The sequence below is a fragment of the Balaenoptera acutorostrata genome, chromosome 5, assembly GCF_949987535.1.
Source record: "Balaenoptera acutorostrata chromosome 5, mBalAcu1.1, whole genome shotgun sequence".
NCBI lineage: Eukaryota > Metazoa > Chordata > Mammalia > Artiodactyla > Balaenopteridae > Balaenoptera > Balaenoptera acutorostrata.
The window spans coordinates 54,928,347-54,949,799 of record NC_080068.1 but is presented as its reverse complement, the minus strand read 5'-3'; the positions used below and the strand labels follow the sequence as shown (position 1 = coordinate 54,949,799).

General features: G+C 36.6%; 1 protein-coding gene across 8 annotated transcripts in view; it reads left to right on the top strand.

Annotated features, from left to right (window-relative positions):
- Positions 1–21,453, top strand: part of RUFY3 (RUN and FYVE domain containing 3) — a 90,005-nt gene that overhangs the window by 47,646 nt on the left and 20,906 nt on the right. For all 8 annotated transcript variants that reach the window (XM_057546335.1, XM_057546333.1, XM_057546334.1 and 5 more), the window contains 7 exons: positions 5,379–5,552; positions 6,340–6,457; positions 7,287–7,388; positions 10,042–10,165; positions 11,270–11,331; positions 12,565–12,630; positions 13,916–13,985. In XM_057546335.1, the coding sequence (XP_057402318.1) occupies positions 5,379–5,552; positions 6,340–6,457; positions 7,287–7,388; positions 10,042–10,165; positions 11,270–11,331; positions 12,565–12,630; positions 13,916–13,985 (716 nt within the window). The remainder of the gene's footprint in view (positions 1–5,378; positions 5,553–6,339; positions 6,458–7,286; positions 7,389–10,041; positions 10,166–11,269; positions 11,332–12,564; positions 12,631–13,915; positions 13,986–21,453) is intronic.

Genomic DNA, 21,453 nt, shown 5'->3' with positions numbered 1-21,453 from the left:
CCCCTGCTTGAGAATTAGTGCTGCAATTAGTCATTATGATTGGTGCGGGTGTGTGATGTCTTTATAAAAAAAAATTACTGAACGAGTACGTTTACAGATGAGGAAATTGAGGCCCCAAAGAAGTAAGATTCCTTGCCTGGCATCATATAATAAGCTAATTAGCACAGATGATTCATATCAAACAGATTGAGTAGTGGGTGGATATAATCTTTCTGATGATAAGGCTTAATTTTAGCAAAGTATATCTTTGATTATGCTATTACTAAGGAAAGGTAGCAATCAGGATAAATAAATTAGTGGTTAAATTTTCTTGATGAACTCCTTTAACCGATTTCAACCCAGAGAAAATATTATTTAAGTGAATTTCCTCTTTATTATTCTTGAGTAGAAGCTTATATGATATCTGAAATGACATTAAGGAGAATAGATAAATACAGATATAGATACATATATAGATAATCTAAGGGTCCTAAGACTTTATTGATTATTTTTAAATGAGGATTGAGTAAAAGTTCATAATTATTTTGTACAAATAAGTGTACAGACTAGTTAAATGGTGTTTTATTAAAGATCTTTTTAGTACTTTCAGTGATTTCTTTCACTATCACGGACAACTCATTTTATGCTTAATTTTATACTCTAAGAAATATTACAGCAAAAGTTCAAAATAGATTTATTTAGGAATCATTGGTCTTCAGTCATTCTGAACATCAAGTAAGCTTTCCTTTCAATATCTTTCTGTTAGTTGGTCATTTTAAATCTCATATTAATGCTTTTAGGTATCATTGGGAAATTTCTGTAGGACAACTGTTTTGTTTCACATTTAAGATAAAAGTAACTGTTGTGCTACCTATGAATTATTCCCACTTTACCAAGAATTGGGTATGATGTAACATACTTAATATTAACATAATATTAAAGATAACTTACTTTTCCTTCAATTATTCATAAAACATTTCAATATTTCTTGGTATGAACCTTAGTCACTGCACTATAAGGAGATAAAATAGGGTCTTGGTTAGATGATTGGTTTGCAGAACAGTGGGACTCACTGTCACTCTTAGCTATGTGACTTTGGGTCCATTTTTGTCATCACTATTGACTAGATGAACCACATGACTCCTTAAAGTTTGTTAGAATTTCCTCATATGGAAATTAGCAGCCTTGAAGAGGTGTAATGAAGGCGCATACGCTCTTAAAAGGACTTTGAAAACCAATATAGTTTATTATATCTAGTCATTTCTACATGGTTTCTTTAGTCCACTGCTCCTGCTATGTTTCCCACCAAGGTGATTTGTACCACTGTCCAAATGTAGAAACAATCAAATAATCACCAAAACTAGAAACACAGAAGTTGCTCTCCGTTCTCTCTCCTGCTTCCCAGAATCCAGCTGGTGATCAAGTCCTGAAATCCTAACATTCTACCCCTAGAACATCTCTCAGAGCTAACTCCGTCTTCTCCACAAGCACGCACTGCTCCAATTCCATCCCATATTATAATTTTCCTCCTCAGCTTTTGCGGTAAACCCTTACTTGCTCCCCAGCTTTGAGTTTTTATTCCTTTTCGATCCATCTTCCACAAGGTTGCCAGAATGGCTTCTCTAAAATTCAAATCAGTGACATTATGCCTCAGATCAAAATCTTTACTGACTTTAAGGTAAAATCCATATTCCTTAAACAAGGTCCTTAGCAATCTCTCCCTTACCTATTTCCCTTATCTCATCTCACAACCCTTACTCACATGTATCATAAACTTATGGCATTTTTTTGGTTTTCCTTAGTATGCCATGTTCTTTCATATTTCTGTTCCTTTACCCAAGCTGTCCTTCCATCCTACTCCCTTCACAGCTCTACTCCTAACCCTTCCTGGCCTGACTAATTTCTCTTTGTCCTTTAAGATTGAACTCAAAAGCCTCATTCTCTGTATTTGGCATCTAGTGATTTCTATGTATTAATTTTGTATTCTGCTACCTCTGTGAATTATTATGTTTTTGTAAAAATTTTAGTTTACTTTGATTTTTTCTGGGTGTAAAATCAGATTGTATGAGAGCAGTAATATATGATCCACACTTTTACAGTTTATATGTCTCCAATTTCTTTATCTTCTCTAATTGCATTGGTCTGCCACCCTCAGTACAATGTTAAGTAATAGCCATGGGTAATGGATACTTCTTAAACTTTCCCTCAGAATACATCCAATGGCAGAGGAAATTGTATCGGACTCACAGCTTGCCTGAAATCCTACATTACTTTCATATCTACTATCTTAGCCTTAAAAATATATATAAAATTTACGTTTGATTCCATAGAATGCATATATATGGCTTAACATAAAAACATTTTAATTTATTTGTCCTGAAATAAAATTAATCTTTGTTGAAGCTGATAATGTTTATCCTGAAGTTTCAAGTATTCTCTGTAAGCTGCCCTTTTTTGTTCTCCAGACATCTGTATAACCCAAGTTTGATAAATAGTAAGCACTTCGATGTCGAGGACTAGGTCTTTTATCTCTGGATTCCCAGCATTAAATACAGTATCTAACACCAAGTAGATGTTCAATATTTATTGAAAAAAATGAATGAATGAATGAATGAATGAACAAAAGTTCACTTTTGGAAAGATAGTGTTAAATGTTAGCATTGTGAATAATTGCAATTTTAATTATTTTTCTCATAGAAAAAGTATGACTGACAACATTGTAAAAGTCATGCACTTTAAAATAATTTTCTGGTCTATATAATAAAACAGAACTTTTTTAAGCTTTTTATAGTTAGAAGTATAAAATATATAAAAAAGATCACATAAGTACTCAGCTCAATGAATTTTCACATACTCACCAATTTCACAAAACTAACACCCCATCAAAAGGAGAACTTTACCTGCCCCTCAGAAGTCCCCCCATGCTCTCTTTTGGTCACTGCAGCCCTTTTTAACAGCATACAGGGAATTCCCTGGCGGTCCAGTGGTTAGAACTCCACACTTCCACTGCAGGGGGCATGGGTCAATCCCTGGGCAGGCAACTAACATCCCGCAAGCCGCATGGTGCGCCCAAAAAAACCCAGCCAAACAAACAGCATACATTAGTTCCACAAAATCTTTTTTTTTTTTTTTTTTTGGCCATGCCGCACTACTTTGATAATAGTAAGCATTAAATAATCATTGAACTTTTACATTAATTAAACAATTAATAATGAGCAATAAATTCTTTTGAGCTCTTATGTCTAGTTGTCAAATTACCCTGATTTTTGTTTGACTTTCTTTCATTTGTTTAGAGTAGTAGTTCTCCACAGGTAGGAGATGTCTTTCAGGGGACTTACGGCAATATCTGGAGATATTTGGGGTTGTCATGACTAGAGGGTGCTACTGACATCTAGTGGGTAAAGGCATGGGTTGCTGCTAAATTTAATTCACAGAACAGCCCCCCACAAAATGAATTATCTGACCCAAAATATTAGTAATGCCAAGGCTGAGAGTAATATTTTCTAAAGAATGGGTGGGTGGTTTATATTTGATGCAGGTTAGTTCAAATAGGTTATAGCACCTTACTAATGGAGTCTAAGGTATCAGGAATTTGATTTCCCTAGGCACTAGTTCATCTTTCTGTAGTTTAATGCATCCTAGCCACTGACCAGATGTCCTAAACATTTCTGCTACTGATTACAAGAAGAACGAGATGAGGCAGTGTAGCAGAGCTGGTACCACCACTTCTGGAAAAATGCCTCAAAGCATCATGTTTTGTACATATTCCAAATCCAGCTCTCCCACGTGACTAGTTCTCACTAGGTTGGAATTAGATTATGTACTTTGACTAGGAGCATTGCTTAATTTTGTTATTAGCTCCCTGAATTATTGGCCAACAGACTTAAGGCAGAGGGAGTGGTGCCTTATGGACCGCCAGTTAATCCAACTTCAGCCACATTTTCTTATGTTAAATGGAGAATCCAGTAGCTCTCCACAAACATTCATGCATACCCACACACCCCTGCCCTATTCCTTTCTCCCAGGGATTATGGAAGGTCGGAAACAGTACAGTGCACATAAATGCTGATAATAATGTTGGAAATTCATATCTGATAAAGTTGTTCTTCATGGCGGTTTGTCAGGGGGTAGTTTTTTGTGTATTTCAGTGTCCCTTTGTGAGTTTATTCCATTCTTGACAAGTTTACCTACAGTGAACAGAGAGAGCCAGATTTGGGCATGTTTTAGGGCATGGCCCTAAACAACTTTAGGGCATGGCCCTAAAACATTTGTTGGTGTGCAAGAGAGAATTAGTGGCAACATACACCAATTCTGACTTTCCTAATAAAGTATCCTCTAAAATTATTACCTCAGAGAACACTACAACAAACCAAGATTTGTATAGTGGGCACTGTAAAACCTACAAGTCCATAAACTTAATGGAGAAGATGAGCTTAGAATTTGACTATTTGATTCTGCTTCATTTAACTGTGAATGCATATCTCAATGAAAACACTGTGTGAAGAAAATTACTTGGGACAATTTGAATGAAATAATCTCTGCTTTGTGCTGTAGCTTGTTTCTATTTTGGGAGCATGGCTTTTATTAGTACTACTTTTAGTCCTCCTAAAAAAGGTAAAATATTTCATAGATCTCTAGGCCTTTTTCAGTTTGTATAGAAATTTAACATATTTAACTTTTGGGAGGATGTCAGGTAAAATGTGGTACTTAGTCCCTTTCCTCAGGGAGTTTATTTGGTTGATGAGAGCCACATGCTCTATGTTAAGTCTTAAAAAATCGGGGAGTTGATTAAGTTCTAATACTTCATTATACTAATAATGTTAATTATTTTTAGTTCATTGAGTAATGCTTAGTTTAAATAATAATGCTAACTAGTATAAATACTAATAATGCACATAGCGTATTTGGAACAAAGTTTAAGCGCTTTATCCTTTTGTTCTACATTGGCTTTATTTTTTAGAGCGCTTCACAAGCTGTAGAGAATGGGTGAGGCAGGGCAAGGGTGGAAGCAGCCCAGTGTGAAGGCTGTGCAGTACTGAGTTGTGACGGACCCAGGTTAGGCTGGTGGCAGAGGTGGTGGTGAGAATATTAAAAGACTGTACTCAAGGCTCAAAATTTTATAAAATAAATACATTTTTTACTGTTTCACCAAGAATATTCCTAAGGGAGACTGGCATCTTTTTTTTTTTTTTTTAAAGCAAAGCACATGGTGGAGAAGAATACAGCAACTAATAGTATAATTTGGTGCCAAGGCCTTGATTCTTGCCAAGACACCAACAGTCTTACCCGCTCTTGCTTTTGCGCCATCGATGCAAATGTCAACCCAGTGAACTTATACTGAATTTTTTAATGCGCTATTTCCAGTAACCAGGCTTCATCCTTTTCTCCTTTGGCTGCAGATCCTAATTATCTCATGGCTAACGAACGCATGAACCTGATGAACATGGCCAAGCTGAGTATCAAGGGCTTGATTGAATCTGCTCTGAACCTAGGGAGAACTCTGGACTCTGACTACGCACCTCTCCAGCAGTTCTTTGTGGTGATGGAGCACTGCCTGAAACACGGCTTGAAAGGTAGACCACGGCCTCAGAATACACATGTGCACGCACCTGTTTCCTAGCAATACATGCTCCAGAAGAGAAGCATTCCTGGTGGAGCCAAAGAATAAGAGACTTGAATTAATATTAATCCATTAGAATGCAGCCTATGTGGGTGCAGAGATATGGTTGACTTAAAGGAGGTATAGCGCTTAAAAAATAGATTCTTGAAAGCTAGAGTTGGAAGCGCTGTTACAAGTATCTAATTCAAGATGGCAGTTGTGTTTCACAGGTGGATATAGATCTAGAATGGGATGTGACTTGCCCAAGATCACACAGTGAGTGAGGGCAGAGCAAGTGCTAGAACTCAGATCTCCAGACTCTTGCGTCCATGCTCTTCCCACTTAACCGTGAGCTTTTGAGGACAGGACCTGGTCTTGTTCACCTTGGCTTCTTTTCCTCCTCCCGCTCCAATCTTTGATAACCTGTTCTTGGATTACATATTCTTTTCCACTGGACTGTTTTCTTCACTAATACCACACGGCTTTAAGCATGATATTGTTAAGATATTTTATTGTTATTATACAGCTAGTCCATAAATTCTTCCTGAAAGAGGAAGGACTGAGTCTTGGAAAGTAGGGGATTTTTGATTTTTATGAAATGTTATCTATTATGAAAGCATGAATAATTTTAGAACTGTCTGATAATCTGGGATCAATTCCCGGAAAAGTGCACTGAATAGATGGGAGAGGGTATGTGTGTGTTGAGAGTGTGTTTATGTTGTGAAAAATATTAAAATATTGCTTTGTTTTTATCGCCTTAGCTAAGAAAACTTTTCTTGGACAAAATAAATCCTTCTGGGGGCCTCTAGAACTGGTAGAAAAGCTTGTTCCAGAAGCTGCAGAGATAACAGCAAGTGTTAAAGATCTTCCAGGACTTAAGTAAGTTTAAGGTTCAGTTCTGTGTGTCAGGGAGAACATTCTTCTTAACTACCTCCTTTAGGAGTGAGACTAAAGACAACGGTGATCATAATAATTTATTTCATAACAGTCCAAAATGCAAAATGCTATTATGAATAGGTGATGTTACAAGAGAACTGGTACTGTAGAATAATGAGAAGTGTGAGGGATAATTATTATTAATCTAAGAAAGGTTGTCTTCATGTTAAAATACCAAATGTTCTCTTTTTTTTTAAAGCACTTGTGGGTATCAGCTAGTGAGTCTCAAGAAGTTAGATCTAGGGAAATGGCGTGTTGGACTTAAGACAAACAATGTGTTTCATGAGAACTAAGATTAAAACGGTTGTCAAGTGAGCCTCAGGAACTGACACCCGGAACCTGCCTTGGGACTTGAAAAAAGAGTGGTAATCACCTTCCCAAATTAGACTGGTCCAATTGTAATCAAGTAGAGGTCTAAGTGGCCTGTGTCCTGATTATTGTTATTCGGGTCCTTACATGATCCACACTAAATTGATGAGGATTTACCAAAACTAGTCTGATGGAGCATTTTCAGTTTGGCCTTCCAGAGGTCTTGTCTTCAAATCATGGTCTCATTCGGTAATTAATTCCTCACGAGAGCATTTGTCCCAAACACACCCCTGGCTCCCACTGGCCCACACGGAAGTGCTCCCACAGGAGTGTGGTGGGAGAGGCTGTGAGGAGCACATCCTGTGCACCATATACTGGGGGGGCCCGTTAGCGGGAGTAAGTGGACCTGTCCCACTGTGGCCTCTAGCTCTGCTACTTTTAGTTGGTTTCTGTATTTTTGTAGGACACCAGTAGGCAGAGGAAGAGCCTGGCTTCGTTTGGCATTGATGCAAAAGAAACTTTCAGAGTATATGAAAGCTCTGATCAATAAGAAGGAACTTCTCAGGTATGAAGATCTTCTCATTGAGCTTCCTTCTTTTTCTCCCCATGTTCTATATCATATGAGGCTGAAGCATATAAATTTATCATTTTGGGGGGTCAGAAACATTTGATTCATGACAATTTCACGTAGCTCAGCCAATACCTTCTCCCACATCACACACACACATACGCAAGAATAGATGTTTTTATATTAAGTGTGTTCACTCTTTCTCTGTGGCATATGTATGGTCCTTTGCAGGACAGGTCAAAACTTAACACCTTTAGAAAACGGGAAAGGCTTTTGACACCTTAGCGTATACCCAGGCTCACTAAGACAGGAAGTTGACGTGTAACATTAAATTCAAATACAGCACACAAAAAAATTTCCAGTTGGGTCATAGGTACAAATGGGAATGAGAAAACAATAAACCTTTTAGAAGAAACATAAAGTAGACAAAAATTTCTTAAACACAAAAAGTTCTACCTGTAAAGGAAAAAATAGATGAATTGGTTACATTAAAATGAAGAACTTCTGTCCATCAAAAGTCACTCTTGAGATTAAGAGTGAGAGGTAACCCATAACTCTAAAGGAGATATTTGCAGTACATAATACATATATTCAACAAATTATGCATACTCATGGTGTATAAAGAACTCCGTCAGTCCAAAAAGAAAAAAGGCAGATGAGCAAAGACAGAATTGGGTAAAGGACTTGAACAAGCCTCTCACAGAAGAAGAAATTGAAATGGCCAGTAAACATATTAAAAGATACCTAACTTCATTAGCCATGTTGTAAATTCAAGTTAAAACAAGAGTGTGATAACCTCACACAACCACCAGAATGGGTAAAATGAAAAAGACAGATAATCCCAAGTGTTGGTGAGGATGTGAAGTAACTTTAATGTCCTGCTGATGAGTTAACTGGTATAGAAATTTAAGAAAACTGTTTGTCATCCTCTGTTAAAGCTGATCATGAGCATTCCTTGTGATCAAGGATTCCGCTTCTAGTTATTGTATCCAATAAAAAATGCATAGTTATATCCAACAAAAGACATGAACAAGAATGTTCATAGTTATTACAATGATTGTACCAGCCCCAAATGTTTGTAATAGACCCCAAGTATCAATTCACAGTAGAATGGGTAGGTAAATTATGGTATACTCATACAATGAAATACCATATAGCAACTACACACAGCCATATGGATTAATCTCACAAGTGTAATGTTGGGCAAATGAAACCAGACATGAAAAATACATTCCGCATTATCCATTTATATAAAGTTCAGAAACGTACACAATTTATCCTTCATGATAGAAGTCAGGAAAGAGCTACCATTGGCAGGGTAGGGGTAGTAAATGGGGAGTAGCAGGGAGCACAAGGTGCCTTTGGAGGTTCTGATGATGTGCTGATTTTTAATATAGTGCTGGTTACATAGGTGTGTTCTCTGTGTGAAAACTCATTCCACTGTATTGTATGATTTGTGTACTTTTCTATGTATACTTTATAGGTCATTAATATTTACTAAAAGAATTCAAGTATAGCAGACTGCCTCTGAGAAATATTATAAGAAGAATAAGTAATCGAGAATTTAAAGACATGGCTGAATTTTTCAAGAGCCTAGTTTTTACCAAAAATTGCACTGCAGATCCTAACATGGAGCATTGTTTTAATGTTGCTGCAGCTGCGTGTGCCATTGATTGCTGTTTTCTTGCCTAGGAAAATTAAACAAATCAGGAGAAAGAGAAACAGTAACCATTCAGGAGAGCTTATTTACTTCCACAAGGGGAAGGCTCAGCTTTCCAAGCCTTAAAGTGGTGTAGGGTCTAGTGTTCAAGCTGTAGGCGGCTACAAAATTATATGATTCAATTGGGGTCTGAAGAATTAGCTCTTCATCCAGCAGAGCACCAGAGTAAATGGATTCAGTCTTACGAACTAGATGGAACACTTTTTAATACATATTTTCACTCACTTTGACTCAGCGCTTTCACACCCTAGGTATGTCTAACAGAAATGCATGTGTATATGTACCCAAACCCATGTGCAGTAGTGTTCAGCAAAGCACTGTAGGCTGCACAACTGAAACAGCAAATAGAATGAATCCATTGTGGTATATCCCTACCATGGAATACTGTGCAGCAGTGAAAGTGAATGAACTACCACTGCATACAACAATACAGTATATGTATTACTAAATCACTTTGCTGTACACCTGAAACTAACATAACATTGTAAGTCAACTATACTCCAATATAAAATAAAAAATTTTTTAATATATATAAAATTAAATTTAAAAAATAAAAATAAAGCAGATCAGAAAAAAGGCAATTTTAAAAAAACAAACTAATCGGTTTTTATAAGATCCATGAAAGATTGAAAAATTATCCCCTGGTGCGTTGCAAATACAGATATGTGGCAGAAGCATGAATGCTCACTTCGGTGAAAATACCATTCCAATCACTTTTCTTTCAGCTGGACTGTCTGTTATCTAGAGTCTGTTCATGTCCCTATTATCTAAAATAAAGTATCCAAGTAATCCTTGTTTTTACTTTTTTGCTGTTATTATAGATGACCATATTTAACCACGAGGCAAGTGCTCTTCTCCTTGTCTCATGGTTACATCATTGGATTCTTGAGGTTTTATTACAGTAGAGTGTTTCATGGATTTCTCTTACAGTGAATTCTATGAACCCAATGCCCTCATGATGGAAGAAGAGGGAGCTATAATTGCTGGTCTGTTGGTGGGTCTGAATGTCATTGATGCCAATTTCTGTATGAAAGGAGAAGATTTGGACTCTCAGGTATGAGAAAGATACTTGGTTACCTAGTGTGTCACTCTGAGTTCTGTTATCTCAGAATTTGGATTGATCAGATTACACCAACCAAATTAGGGGAACTTATATGAGTTATAAATAGGATTTTCTTTATTTTTGATGTGAATATAAAAAATCTGTTTGTTTTTCCTTCCAGCTTGGCTTATTTGTGCATAATGAATGTTTTTCAAATCCTTGTCTTAACTGTGATCCCTGTTAAAAATATTTTGCACAGGGTAAAATATATATATATATATATATGTGCTGTGTGCTATGTGGTTCAGCAGCAAACATATGTATATATGTTTGCTGTAGCATCTTATGGAAAAACCCAAACAAATTTTTGGCTGACCCAATATATGTACACACACATATAAGCCAAAATATATACACAGGGGTTTAGTAGCAGAATATTTTAAATAAGCAAGAGAGAAAGAAATGTTAAACCTTAATTTATATTAAGTATTCAGTTGACTTTCTTAGTTATGTCCTACTGACTTAATCTTGGTTCTTTACTTACAACTCTTGTCAATTCTTTTTTTTTTTTTTTTAAGAAGCAGCATTTTTTTTTTTAAGTTACCTTTTCCAACTTTTTTTTTCTTCTCTTTTTTTGGCTACGTTGGGTCTTCGTTGCTGCGCACGGGCTTTCTCTAGCTGTGGCGAGCAGGGGCTACTCTTCGTTGCAGTACACGGGCTTCTCATTGCGGTCGCTTCTCTTATTGTGGAGCGTGGGCTCTAGGCATGTGGGCTTCAGTAGTTGCAGCACACAGGCTCAGTAGTTGTGGCTCACAGGCTCTAGAGCACAGGCTCAGAAGTTGTGACACACAGGCTTAGTTGCTCCGCGGCATGTGGGATCTTCCCGGACCAGGGATCGAACCCGTGTCCCCTGAATTGGCAGGCGGATTCTTAACCACTGTGCCACCAGGGAAGTCCCGTCAATTCTTGATTATAATAAAACATTAAATTTTTATTAAAAATTTCTAGTAATTGTCATGACCATAATACTATTTTGAGTGCCTAAAAAGAGACATTGTGTTATGCCTTGGGAAAAGTATCTAATTTTATATTGAATTCTGAACATTCTCTCTGTAGGTTGGAGTTATAGATTTTTCAATGTATCTCAAGGATGGGAACAGCAGTAAAGGTAGTGAAGGGTATGTACAAAGAAAATTAGTTTTCTTTTTTCTTTAATGTTCTTTGATAGTATTTAAAGTTTACAACAGTACTGCTTTAACAGATGTGCTGAAAGAATTTCTGATGAGATAGCTTTAATAGAATCTTGTCAAAAATATCTGACAATTATGCCTGCTAAACCCTGAAAGGGATTTTAGTTAAGTAGATTTTCCTACTCTGTGGCTCAGGGGCAAACAAAATAAAAATTTTTATAAAAGGAATCCAATGCTTCATCTCTTAAAAGTAATGTTTGGAAACATGGTTTTCTTGACCAGAAGGATTGCATTGTCAGTTTGCTTAAAATTTGCACTATTACATGTGCATCATGGGATTATGTAAAATGCTAATATTAGGGGGAGCTGAGTATATGGGAACTGGGCACTACTTTTACAACTTTTGTAAATCTAAAATAATTTCAAAATTAAAAGTTTTAAAAATATTCATATGGTACTTGGAAATTAGCGATCAGAAACTCACCTTTTACCCTTTATAAATTTAGCAGTTGAAAGCATAATTAGTCTGAAGTTTTTAACCTTAGGCATTGAGCTAAGATTATATTGCTTGTCCTTTAAGTAGTCGTAGTAGAGGTATGTGGCCTTGAATTTTGTCTTTCAGTTGAAAAGTCTGTCTGTATAACTTTTGCCTATTCTAGATTAGCTGGTCCCAGAAGTGAACCTTCTTTTTCCACACTTAATTTACTCATGTAATAATAAACACCTGATCTTTGTGAAAGCCTTTTATACCATTCACTTTGAAGCCAAACAGCATTTAAAGGCAAATAAATATATAGCCTTTGAGAACAATAATTATTTCACCCAAATAAGCTTAATTCAATTCCTATGACAAATGGAAAATTGTTATGATAAATAATACTAACAAAGCTAAAAAAAATCTATCCATTGTGAGAAGAAACTTTTTATTCTTTAAATGCCTCTAATAGATTGTACATTATACCTATAACCTAAGTATAACCTAAGTTATTAAGATATATAAGCTATAGCAAGAGCTTTATTAATATGCAGGGGTGGTTTCAATTTTAAACCTCCAAGTCTCTTGTTGATATGCCAAGGGGATTATACATCAGGTCTGTCTTCTGATTCAGTGGGTCTGTGCCATAATTTCCTTTCTATGTTTTATGAAAAGATTGGGGGTGGGGCATCTTGGTATTTCTAATGTTATTTACTTTTTTTCTATTTTTTATTTTTTTCCCTCAGAGATGGCCAGATTACTGCAATTCTGGATCAAAAGAACTATGTAGAAGAACTCAACAGACATCTGAAGTAAAGAATGAATAAATGCTATTACTTTACTGGGGGTTTTGGTGTGGGGGGAAGGGAAGGGTAAACTGATGAGCAGTTAGGATAAATTCAGACCATACTCAACAAATATATATAGAATTACTGCTTGCCAGGAACTGAGCTAGACACTGGATATGTGGCATTTAACTGTTCAGTGAGCTTTAATGAAAAGCAATATAAAATTAGTATGTAATTAGAACTTTAGTGATTATGTAAATATATTCAGTTAAGAACTCTTAAATTTGTGACATAGACAGTTGAAATTGGAGGTCTTCTTGGTTCGGTAGATCCAGCCACATATTTCAGGACTAAGTCTTGGGTAAAGCACTCATCACTTTAGTACCTTTAATTGTATCTCGTTGGTCCCTTGCATTTCTCATACATTGGATTGATAGTATTAATTTACCCTTTTTCACCATCACTACCATTAATTTACCAAGTACTCACCAAGGATTTTTCATGACCAGATCACAAAATAATCTCTTCTTTCCTGAGGAGAGCTATCCAAAATTTATTGGTATTCTCAAGTGCACTGATGGTCTAAAAACTGTTGAATAATTCAGAATAATTAATATACCCATTAATTACCTTATTTATAGTTCTCTTATGAAAGATAATCATTTTAATTTAAGTAAGACCTAAAATGTGACTATACCAGTATCAATATAAATTATAGTCTTGGTTCCATCTAGAAAACTCAAGAACAATTTAAGTACCTTTTCTCTGGGGACTGAGCACTAATAATGAACTGACAGTAAACTGTGGAGATGTTAGCCTAGCAAAGATGTGGTTACAGTTGACAATGAAATACAAATATGACTCTATTATTTACTCTTTCAATGCCTCCATTTCTTTATCTATAGTAACAACCCCATATCTAGCACATGGGGTTGTTGAAAGGAGTAATGAAATAATGCAAGTAAAATCAGTTAGAAGAGTGCTTGGTATATGGCAAGCACATCATAATTCATGTAGCCCATTATTACTATTACTATTACTATTATTATTATTATATAAGTAAACAAAGTTTACTGTGTAGTGCATCAACTCTTTTATTTCATCAACAAATGCTTATTAAATACAAACTTCAGTGCCAAGAATGTAGCAGGTAAGACACACATCACCTTGTAAGCTGTCTTAGAGCCTACAAGTCTGTCAAGAATTATGGACAGTAAACAATGAAAGTATAATGAGTATTTTAAAAGAAAGTACAGGATATTGCTCTGTTTCTCAAAAGAGACTATTATGTTTTTTCTTCTGTCGATAGTGCTACTGTAAACAACCTTCAGGCAAAAGTAGATGCATTAGAAAAATCCAACACTAAACTGACAGAGGAGGTAAGTGTTTTGGAAGTTCTTTGATTGACTTAGAGAATTTAGTAGAGTGCATTAGTGGAAAATAATTTCTCTGGAGCCTGGAAATAAAGGACTTGACTTTTCAGATAATATCTACTATAGGACTCCTTGTTCTGACCAAGAATGGCCAGCTGGCTTATCTGAGGGGTCTCAGTTATCCAGTTGGACTATGAAGGTATAGAACCTAGGCTGATCAAATATTTTGCTTTCTTTTGTGAATGTTTTGTCTGGGCTAGCCTGGAGTTAATGTTTAGCAGGTAGCGTGATATTCATCATTTATTCATTCATCAAACAATTTGGGTACTGTGTATGTGCCAGAGCTAGACAAAGATTTATATCTGCCAGGCATTGATTTATGTGTGCCAGATCGGCAAGTTCCTGCCTTCAAGGGTTTTATTTTCTCCTTGGGGTGATGGGGTAGATGACATAAAGAACACGGGTCAGAAGACCAGTACTAATAATGAACTAACAGTAAACTGTGGGGATGTTAGCCTAGCAAAGATGTGGTTGCAGTCGACAATGAAATACACATATGACCCTATTATTTACTCTTTCAATGCCTCCATTTCTTTATCCATAATAATAACCCCATACCTAGCACATGGGGTTGTTGAAAGGATTAATGAAATAATGCAAGTAAAATCAGTTAGAAGAGTGCTTGGTGTAGCAGTAATTCCTGTTTACATGTCATGTGCTCCTGAGTAAGGAGGTCACTTGACCTCCAAGAGGCCCAGTTCCCTAACTGGCAAATTAGAGTGTTTCCCCTTTTAGCTCACAATTACCCTGAAGATCAAGTAAGAATATACATGTGAAAACTCTTAGAAAAGTCCCTAAAATTAGAATAGAAAAATAACCTCATATTTTACTTCTGATTAATTTTTTTTCCCCTAACTTACCAAAGGCTAAGCGACATATTTTTTTCTTCAGTAGCATTAGATGTTTCTATGAGAAACCTTAAATAAAATTTTTTAGGTGGCAAAGACTTTATCTTCTCTTTTTCAAATTATAACTATCCTATTACATACAGTGAGATAAATTTGGTTAAATACAACAACATAGATGGACCTGGAGGGTATTGTGCTTAGTGAAATAAATCTGAGAGAGAAAGACAAATACTGTATCTTATTTAAATGTGGAATCTAAAAAATGAAACAAACAAATGAATATAAAACAAAACAGAAACAGACTCACAGATATAGAGAACAAACTAGTGGTTAACAGTGGGGAGGGGCAAGATAGGGGTAGGGGATTAAGAGGTACAAATTATTATGTATAAAATAAATAAACTACAAGAATATATTGGATAGTATAGGGAATATAGCCAATATTTTATAATAACTTTAAGGTTATAATGTATAAAAGTATATCATCTATATATTTTATATATAGATTTTATATATATAAAGTATAATCTATAAAAATATTGAATCACTATGTTGTACACCTGAAACTAATATAATATTGTAAATCAGCTATACTTCAAAAAAGAATTTTGGTCTAAAATAAGCAAGTTAAAGCACTAGTCAGGAAACACTATCTAATCAGATTTTTTTCAGAAGGAAAAAATCATTGTTCATTGTTATAACTTTAAAACACCTTCCATATTACTCAGTTCTGGGGGCTTTAGTTTTGGATGTAGATTCTTAAATTATATTAAAACTTTAATTTATTGATATGACCCTTAGAATTTTATCCCACAAGGCTTTGGAAACATTCTGCACAGCAATTTTCTACTGTGAGTCTACTGCTGTTATATTGAGGTAGTGTGGCATAGTAATTAAGCATGATCTCCAGAGCTAGACTTCTTGAATTTGTGTCCCACATCTGGTGCTTGCTAGCTTTCTGATCCTGGCCCAGTTACTTGAGCTCCTGTTCTTTGGTTTACTTATCTGTAAAATGGGGATAAGAAGAAGAAGAAGAAGAAGATTTTTGTGCAAATTAAATGATTTAATGCATAAGGGCCTAGACCAGTGCCTGACACATCATAAGCACTCAGTAAATACAATCATAAATTTTATTCTCTCAGTCACAGGACTTGTGTTCTTGGCCTAGCTTTATCTTACCAACAATATTAATTTATTCATTTACTTATTTATCTTACCAGTAAGATTTATTTTCTTAAAGCTTTGAACTTTTAGAGATAGGAAAGCACTGTGTATAGACTTTATAAAGAGCAGACAAGGCTAATACGTTCTGCCCTCTCTCATTTCCATCTATTTTGGATTTAAAGGGACCAGTAAAAAACAAAACAAAACAAAAAAGACCTCTTTTCCCCTCCTGAGTTCTGAACCAATATGACAAAATGAGAAGAACTGAGCAGATGAAGGTAAATAAACATCCACTTTATGTTGGTAAAGCTGACTTAGAAAGTCCACTTGGATCTGTAGTCGTCACTTGTAATACTTTCTCTGATGATGAGACCTTGGAAGGAGCAGTCCGAGGTGCGCTTGGATCTAGAGAGCAGACCCACTTGCCCAAAGTTACTTCTTTACGCATTTTAGGCCCACGGAGCAGAGAGAGAAATGGGCTGCCAGACCTGCCTCTAAAAAGCCTGCCTGAGCCTGGCTCCTCTGTACTTACATAGTAGAACAGGAACCAAGCAGAGATGATGAAAAGGGAGACTAGCCTGGCTGAGAGGAGTCTGCTCAGTTCCTTTCCTAGCCTCATTCAGGCACCTTCCCACTCTCTGTGGGAACTGAGCTCAGTAGGTGCAGAGGGGAGCGTTTCCACCGTACTCTTCCCTCCAGTGGAATAGGGTTATAAACATTTCCCCTAGAGATACACTGCCAATAACATTACCTTGTCTTTGTAGGTGCTGAAAAGAAAAATCTCTTTAACGCTTAATGGCATCTTTTAGAGTGAGAACTTTGGAGTTCATTTCTTACTCTCTTAAAAATTATCTGTAGGGACTTCCCTGGTGGTCCAGTGCTAAAGAATCTGCCTTACAACGCAGGGAATGCGGGTTCGATCCCTGACCAGGGATCTAAGATCCCACATGCCGCGGGACAGTTAAGCCCGCGTGCCACAACTTCTGAGGTTGCGTGCCTCAACTAGAGCCCACGTGCCGCAAAAACTACAGAGCCCACACGCTCTGGAGCCTGGGTGCCACAACTAAAGAAGAGAAACCCACACGCCACAACTGGAGAGAAGCCCACACACTACAATGAAGAGCCCGCACGCCGCAAGGAAAGATCCTGCATGCCACAACTAAGACCCAACGCAGCCAACAATAACTTGAATACATAAATAAATAATAAATAAATCTTTTAAAAAAAATTGAACATTTCAAAAGAAAATTATCTGTTGAAGGTCTTTTGGAGGGTTTGTAAGATGGGTCCCAAGGCATGAGGTGACCACTTATACATTTTAGAAATAGGATTTTTTCAGGAGACCTTCAAGGTGGCAGAGGAGTAAGATGTGGAGATCACCTCCCTACCCACAAATACATCAGAAATACATCTACATGTGGAACAACTCCTACAGAACACCTACTGAACGCTGGCAGAAGACCTCAGACTTCCCAAAAGCCGTGTGGCTGACAGGGTCTTGGTGCTTCGGCCAGGTGTCAGGCTTGTGCCTCTGAGGCGGGAGAGCCAAGTTCAGGACATTATCCACCAGAGACCTCCCAGCTCCATGTGATATCAAACAGCAAAAGCTCTCCCAGAGATCTCCATCTCAACGCTAAGACCCAGCTGCACTCAACAACCAGCAAGCTACAGTGCTGGACACCCTATGCCAAACAACTAGCAAGAGAGGAACACAACCTCAGCATTAGCAGAGAGGCTGCCAAAAATCTTAGTAAGGTCACAGACACCCCAAAACACACCACCAGACACGGTCCTGCCCACCAGAAAGACAAGATCCAGCCTCATCCACCAGAACACAGGCACCACTCCCCTCCACCAGGAAGCCTACACAACCCACTGAACCAACCTTAGCCACTGGGTGCAGACACCAAAAACAACGGGAAGTATGAACCTGCAGCCTGTGAAAAGCAGACCCCAAACACAGTAAGTTAAGCAAAATAAGAAGACAGAGAAACACACAGCAGATGAAGGAACAAGGTAAAAACCCACCAGACCAAACAAATGAAGAGGAAATAGGCAGTCTACCTGAAAAAGAATTCAGAGTAATGATAGTAAAGATGATCCAAAATCCTGGAAATAGAATGGAGAAAATACAAGAAACATTTAACAAGGACCTAGAAGAACTAAAGAGCAAACAAACAATGATGAACAGCACAGTAAGTGAAATTAAAAATTCTCTAGAAAGAATCAAAAGCAGAATAACTGAGGCAGAAGAACCGATAAGTGACCTGGAAGATCAAATAGTGGAAATAACTACTGCAGAGCAGAAGAAAGAAAAAAGAATGAAAAGAACTGAGGACAGTCTTAGAGACCTCCGGGACAACATTAAACGCACCAACATTTGAATTACAGGGGTCCCAGAAGAAGAAGAGAAAAAGAAAATATTTGAAGAGATTATAGTTGAAAACTTCCCTAATATGGGAAACGAAATAGTCAATCAAGTCTAGGAAGCGCAGAGAGTCCCATACAGGATAAATCCAAGGAGAAACACGCCGAGACACATATTAATCAAACTATCAAAAATTAAATACAAAGAAAAAATATTAAAAGCAGCAAGGAAAAAACAACAGATAACATACAAGGGAATCCCCATAAGGTTAACAGCTGATCTTTCAGCAGAAACTCTGCAAGCCAGAAGGGAGTGGCAAGACATATTTAAAGTGATGAAAGGGAAGAACCTACAAAAAAGGTTACTCTACCCAGCAAGGATCTCATTCAGATTTGACTGAGAAATTAAAACAAGCAAAAGCTAAGAGAATTCAGCACCACCAAATCAGCTTTACAACAAATGCTAAAGGAACTTCTCTAGGCCGGAAACACAAGAGAAGGAAAAGACCTATAATAGTAAACCCAAAATAATTAAGAAAATGGTAATAGGAACATACATATTGATAATTACCTTAAATGTAAATGGACTAAATGCTCCCACCAAAAGACATAGACTGGCTGAATGGATACAAAAATAAGACCTGTAGGTATGCTGTCTACAAGAGACCCACTTCAGACCTAGGGACACATACAGACTCAAAGTGAGGGGATGGAAAAAGATATTCCATGCAAATGGAAATCAAAAGAAAGCTGGGGTAGCAATTCTCATGTCAGACAAAATAGACTTTAAAATAAAGACTATTACAAGAGACAAGCACACTACATAATGATCAAGGGATCAATCTACGAAGAAGATATAACAATTGTAAATATTTATGCACCCAATATAGGAGGACCTCAATACATAAGACAAATGCTATCAGCCATAAAAGGGGAAATCGACAGTAACACAGTCATAGTAGGGGACTTTAACACCCCACTTTCACCAATGGACAGATCATCCAAAATGAAAATAAATAAGGAAACGCAAGATTTAAATGATACATTAAACAAGATGGCCTTAATTGATATTTATAGGACATTCCATCCAAAAACAACAGAATACACATTCTTCTCCAGTGCTCATGGAACATTCTCCAGGATAGATCATATCTTGGGTCACAAATCAAGCCTTGGTAAATTTAAGAAAATTGAAATCGTATCAAGTATCTTTTCTGACCACAATGCTATGAAGCTAGATATCAATTACAGGAAAAAATCTGTAAAAAATACAAACACATGGAGGCTAAACAATACACTACTTAATAACCCAGAGATCACTGAAGAAATCAAAGAGGAAATAAAAAATACCTAGAAACAAATGACAGTGAAAACACGACGACCAAAAACCTATGGGATGCAGCAATAGCAGTTCTAAGATGGAAGTTTATAGCAATACAGTTCTACCTCAAGAAACAAGACACATCTCAAATAAACAACCTAACCTTACACCTAAAGCAATTAGAGAAAGAAGAACAAAAAAAACCAAAAGTTAGCAGAAGGAAAGAAATCGTAAAGATCAGATCAGAAATAAATGAAAAAGAAATGAAGGAAACGATAGCAAAGATCAATAAAACTAAAAACTGATTCTTTGAGAATATAAACAAAATTGATAAACCATTAGCCAGACTCATCAAGAAAAGAAGGGAGAAGACTCAAATCAATAGAATTAGAAATGAAAAAGGAGAGGTAGCAACTGACACTGCAGAAATACAAAGGATCATGAGAGATTACTACAAGCAACTATATGCCAATGAAATGGACAACCTGGAAGAAATGGACAAATTCTTAGAAATGCACAACCTTCTGAGACTGAACCAGGAAGAAATAGAAAATATAAACAGACCAGTCACAAGCATTGAAATTGAGACTGTGATTAAAAATCTTCCAACAAACAAAAGCCCAGGACCAGATGGCTTCACAGGCGAATTCTATCAAACATTTAGAGAAGAGCTGACACCTATCCTTCTGAAAATCTTCCAAAATATAGCAGAGGGAGGAACATTCCCAAACTCATTCTACGAGGCCACCATCACCCTGATACCAAAACCAGGCAAAGATGTCACAGAGAAAGAAAAATACAGGCCAATATCACTGATGAACATAGATGCAAAAATCGTCAACAAAATACTAGCAAACAGAATCCAACAGCACATTAAAAGGATCATACACCATGATCAAGTGGGGTTTATCCCAGGAAGGCAAGGATTCTGCAATATATGCAAATCAATCAATGTGATAAACCATATTAACAAATTGAAGGATAAAACCCATATGATCATCTTAATAGATGAAGAAAAAGCTTTCAACAAAATTCAACACCCATTTATGATAAAAACTCTCCAGAAAGTGGGCATACAAGGAACTTACTTACCTCAACATAATAAAGGCCATATATGACAAACCCACAGCAACCATCATTCTCAATGGTGAAAAACTGAAAGCGTTTCCTCTAAGATCAGGAATGAGACACGATTGTCCACTGTCACCACTATTATTCAACATAGTTTTGGAAGTCCTAGCTACGGCAATCAGAGAAGAAAACGAAATAAAAGGAATCCAAATTGGAAAAGAAGAAGTAAAGCTGTCACTGTTCGCAGATGACATGATACTATACATAGAGAATCCTAAAGATTATGCTACCAGAAAACTACTAGAGCTAATCAATGAATTTGGTAAAGTAGCAGGATACAAAATTAATGCACAGAAATCTCTTGCATTCCTATACACTAATGATGAAAAATCTGAAAGAGAAATTAAGGAAACACTCCCATTTACCACTGCAACAAAAAGAATAAAATACCTAGGAATAAACCTACCTAAGGAGACAAAACACCTGTATGCAGAAAACTATAAGACACTGATGAAAGAAATTAAAGATGATACCAACAGATGGAGAGATATACCATTGTTCTTGGATTGGAAGAATCAACATTGTGAAAATGACTATACAACCCAAAGCAATCTACAGATTCAGTGCAATCCCTATCAAACTA